Source organism: Diadema antillarum, unplaced genomic scaffold, assembly GCF_040938485.1.
Source record: "Diadema antillarum isolate AM-2024a unplaced genomic scaffold, OU_Dant_1.0 seq00000690_RagTag, whole genome shotgun sequence".
NCBI classification, from domain to species: Eukaryota; Metazoa; Echinodermata; class Echinoidea; order Diadematoida; family Diadematidae; genus Diadema; species Diadema antillarum.
The window spans coordinates 266,827-271,448 of NW_027271595.1; the positions used below are offsets into that span (position 1 = coordinate 266,827).

Consider the following 4,622-nt stretch of genomic DNA (forward strand, 5'->3'; position numbering starts at 1 on the left):
GTTAAATACAATTATCAAAAAATAAATATGCAAGAAATACAGTTCCATTAAATTCATGATTATTATCAATAGTCCTTTGCAATCAAGAGACTAATACACTGATCACTGACATGGCGGTGTATCGTAGGAGTCAGAATATTAAGTCAACAGAAAGTAGAAAAGAATGTGATTACCCAACGACCATACCTGCGAGACAATCAGAGGCCGTCAGAAAAAGATATCATCTCCGTCCCCTGTTAACTTCCTGCAATGATATTATAGGTTTCCCTATGTATCGCAGTTTCATTTCACCCAATTTGATTGCTGGAAAGCAATTCATGATAAGATATAGAGATGTGCCATGTTGGAAGAAAAATGGAAGGAATCTTTAGCAACGCATCCGGTAATGGGTTTTCATTTTCGTGGATTTTTTTTTTCAGTCCGTGATACACTTCTTCAACATATTACTGACTCAAAATACGGAATGGTTTGACACAGATTAATGTGTTATAATGTTAGACTTTTCATTACTGATTAAGCAACACAACAAATCTGAAGCGTCGCTATAAGGTGGTCGAAAAGCCAATAGTCTTCTCAGTTGAATTCGGATTTCTGTTAGCGCTTGTAGGGAATTCATGCACCTACAACCAACTCTTTTGATGCAAGAGCAAATGTTTTCTAAGATGAACATAATCTATTTTTACCAGCTCTTTTTCGAGTTACTGTGTTAGACGTCAATTGCACGGTAGATTGCAGCAAAGCCCCTATCTGTCACGCTTCCGTCGGTCCTTAGAGTCAGCTCAATTTTGTTACCAATGGAAACCAGAGAACCAATCGGATAGTCGGCACCACACAACCTGAGAAGGCACAACACAGAAAGAAAGCAAAATCGTTTCGTTAGTGTTACAGCAAGCAATCAAAGACACTTTTGAAACAAGTAGTACTAATCAGCTCTTCTAATACAATCTAGTATACACATTTTCCATTTGCGAATACAGACTAATGAACAACCTTCTACGTAAATGAGGCGTTAAGAAAGTTATCGAGGAGCAATGATTGTTCTTTAAAAACATTAACCATTAAAACCATAAACGAAAATCTTTTGTCTGACACGAAAAAACATTTCAGATGTCTTTTCAAGTGAAGACAAATTCGCTGTATACTTACTTCATAGGCACCTTGACTCCTTCTCCGAGGTCCACCTCAAGGTAGTCCCAGCCGCACCTCCTTTGGTCCTCGATAAGGAAATCGTGGAAGCTGAGTTCGACTCGACGACCAGAATCGACCTCGATGGTGTAGACGCATAGCAAGCCGTTGTCATAGTTGTCTGGGTAGTTTGGAGAGGCCATTGTCCCACTGTTCCCTAAGAAATCTCCTCCACAAGTACCGACGAATTCTCCAGGACCGTTGGTCGTACTCGGAAGTGTAGTTGGAGGTTCAGGATTATTGATGACATAGGTAGCCTTAAAGCCACGCCTTGTTACGCTGTAGTCCGAGGTGAAGGCCACCAGTAGCTGGTTCCCGGTTGACACCTGCTCCCCAGGTAGGGCGGTGCCGCAAAACTTCAAGCCTGGCGAGCTAACATCTCCAGTACGGACCTCTACGGAGTCGTAGGCGCAGGTAGCGTGGGACTCGATGTCCATGTCGACGAAGGTGAGTGTGATCGTAGCATCTGGAGCTCCCTGGAAATACCAATGTAGAATGGGGAAACATTCAATATCCTGTCATTTGAAGTTAATTTCAGTCAACTGTCAGTAGTAGTAATAGTAGTTTCAGTAGTAGAAGTAATAATAATAATGATGATGATGATGATAATAATAATAATGATAATAATGATACAGTACTTAAATCGATAGTCAGTATGACTACTACACTGTCTGTATAATGGAAAAGGAACTGTACTGATGTGTACGGTAAATTTTGAAGTTTCAAAGACTAAAAATTCATTCAAAGTAATTTTTAAGCAGAGATGTCTTGAGAAGGGGTTTGAACTTTAACATTATCATTTAAAGTAATCACTGCAACACTTGTCAGTATGACGTGTAGTTTACAAACAACAAACAAACAACAAACAAAAAGTTGAATCTAATTGTAATAACGAAAAACGTATGAAAGGTAATAAGTGAACATAGCCTTACAGCAATTCAAAACATGTATGAGCAAGATTGCATAACATTTTACATTGCTCACCTCAATCATATACAAGCAATCCTGGTTGTTGTCATAGTTATTTGGGTAGTTTGGTGACATGATCTCTCCTTCGGGATCGGTCAGTCTATAGACACATCCTTCGGGTTCCGTCGGGCCGTCACCGTCCTCGCACAGGACTCCGCTGAATCCTGGAGGACACACGCAGTCACAGTTGGGACCCTGGTAGCCGCCATTTTGGCAGGCCAGGTTACTGCTACAGCCGTCGTTGCAGTTGTAAATGAGATTGGCAAGTTTGATGTCAGCAAAGCTGAGGCCCTCTCGGTTTCCAAGGCGATGCATCTGCAGAGGGTCGATGGTGGTAATGGTTGGTTGGCCGTTGGAGGAGAAACCCTGCATGGTATGAAGGGAATAAGAGAAGGCAAGTTAATAACATTAAAACTTTGAAAGAATGATAGCACAAAAATATCTTTGAAAGAAATATGCTTCATGACAACACGGTCTATCACATTTACTGAATAGCGTCTCATTGGTTATAGTTAATGATACTGCCATTCAGTGTGAAGAAATAAAATGCCAATAATATACTAAAAGATATGAATTCTGGAAAACTTACATGAGATCCGTAGTGCATGACAGATCCGATGTCGTATTCAACGTTGCTGGTTGTTATTTGGTTCCAGGAATATTTCTGAAAGTTGCCTTCGAATCCCGACTGGATGTTTTCGAAGTGAACCGTGACGTAATCGTCCCTGTCAGGTCGAGACTGTTCGTGATGGAATCCCATGGCGTGGCCGATCTCGTGGGCGACGATGCCGAGCTATTTGTTAAGATAATCAAAGGAAGAGATACCGTAAATATTCTCCATCTCCTTCGATGAGTAATAACACAAAATGAATCAAACGCGTCCGTCAAAGTCGATATACGAAAATTGCTTCGTATCCATCTTTTCCACCAAAGCACACTGTTTTCGTTTGCTTGTGAAGTCTGAAATCCTTTATGTAATATTATGTCAAATGAAACTTTAGTACTTTTTTCTCTTTTTCTCAAGAAAGTGAACAATGTGTACTCACGTAAGCGCATCCATTGCCGATAGACACATCTTGGGAAGACGAAAACACCCTTCCGACATAGGACCAGCACCCACCGCCCCTGATGAAGTTCAGGTAGGTTCCGTGACCGAGTTGACTGGAGTGCTGTGAAGTTCTTGGTTCGAATCTCAAACAGGTGTGCTGTTCCCAGTGGTCCATGGCAGCACGGATCACATTAGCATCATTACCTAAAAGACCATTGACAAGGTGAAAATAATGAGCCTTAAATGCATGTTTCTCATTGTAGTTGTGTTATATAATAAGTGTTTCAGTCTGATTTTGCTATATACCTTAAATGTTAACCTAATGGTATATATTCATATCAAAATCTTGCTCACTCTTGCAGCACACTTTCCGCAAGCCTTAAAAAGGGACAAAAATGTGGACGATTTCTGAAAGCAAGCCCAGACACGTTACTGTCAACGTTCTTTCTGCAAAATTGATATCAATGAAGTGCTAGAACTTACTAGATGAAGATGAGATGACGTAAGGTACGATGTTCTGATTCCAGCGGGTCAAAGTGTTCGATACAGCCTTCCTCTTCTTGCGGCCAGCTTTCTCTTCATCGATGGCCTCCATGACTTCCCTCAACTGTTCATCAGTCAACATCATGTCTCCCTGAAAAGTTCCTGGAGTATTTTCTTCATCTTTGGGCTCCTGGTGGGATGCCACGGGCTTCTCTTCGGAGACGGGGAGATCCACTTCTTTCTTTGGGGGAGGGGTTTCCTGAAAAGCGCAGAGAATGGAGATGTTTTATCATTTTGTATCAAGGTCAGTGAAATCTTTGTAACAAGCATGGACAATATTAGTGTTTCAATATTGATGGTTGTATACAGGCCTGTAGACATGGTAGAATGAGAACAAAATAAACAAGAGGTAGCAACTGAATTCTATCGTGATTTTTGTGCTTACCATTGGCTCATCCTTCTGAGGCTGCGCGTCTCGAACAAGTCTGTGGAGGACACTGCTGCCAACCGGTATGGCAAGAAGGCCCGGGACTAGCAGGGCAACCACGGCTAATAAAAATGCAGCTTTCATCGTGATGTCTTCCGCGTCTAATACACTTGTGCTGTTCTGTCTCCGATATTTTATCTTCGATACGAAATCTCTGCTGTCTCCCCTTTAACGATGATAGTTGACTTCGTCGTTTCTTCCTTCTAGATTGATGTGTCACAATTTGCTCTTGAAGAGCGATCTGAAGAAAACTTTTCAATCCAGCCATATTTATACCTTCTCTTCGATCAAGACACGCTATATCGCTGACGTCTTCAATCACAAGACGTATCAAAGGCTATGTCGTCACTCAGCTTTGTCTGGTGCGGTTCAAAGGGGAAGTCAGTATTCCAAATCCTCCTCTAATAGGCTTTAGAAGGAGCGCCTGGTAATCCACCAAATAGGGTATTG

At 41.5% G+C, this 4,622-nt stretch overlaps 1 protein-coding gene across 1 annotated transcript; it reads right to left on the reverse strand.

Annotated features, from left to right (window-relative positions):
• Positions 1-706: 706 nt before the first annotated feature.
• LOC139737358 (protein SpAN-like) lies at positions 707-4,256 on the reverse strand. Its single transcript, XM_071648035.1, has 7 exons — positions 4,131-4,256; positions 3,686-3,944; positions 3,201-3,406; positions 2,744-2,947; positions 2,170-2,520; positions 1,147-1,661; positions 707-836 (listed from the first exon to the last, which is right to left on the reverse strand). The coding sequence occupies exons 1-7, from the start codon at positions 4,254-4,256 to the stop codon at positions 707-709; spliced, it is 1,791 nt and encodes a 596-aa protein (XP_071504136.1).
• Between the last annotated feature and the right edge of the window lie 366 nt (positions 4,257-4,622).

Bases quoted from the DNA above. Each gene is read 5' to 3' on its own strand.
- LOC139737358 (XM_071648035.1), bottom strand. From the start codon at position 4,256: ATGAAAGCTGCATTTTTATTAGCCGTGGTTGCCCTGCTAGTCCCGGGC. The intron at 3,945-4,130 runs GTAAGCACAAAA...TGCGCTTTTCAG, and splicing joins CTCAGAAGGATGAGCCAATG to GAAACCCCTCCCCCAAAGAA. The intron at 837-1,146 runs GTAAGTATACAG...GTGCCTTCTCAG, and splicing joins GGAGTCAAGGTGCCTATGAA to GTTGTGTGGTGCCGACTATC.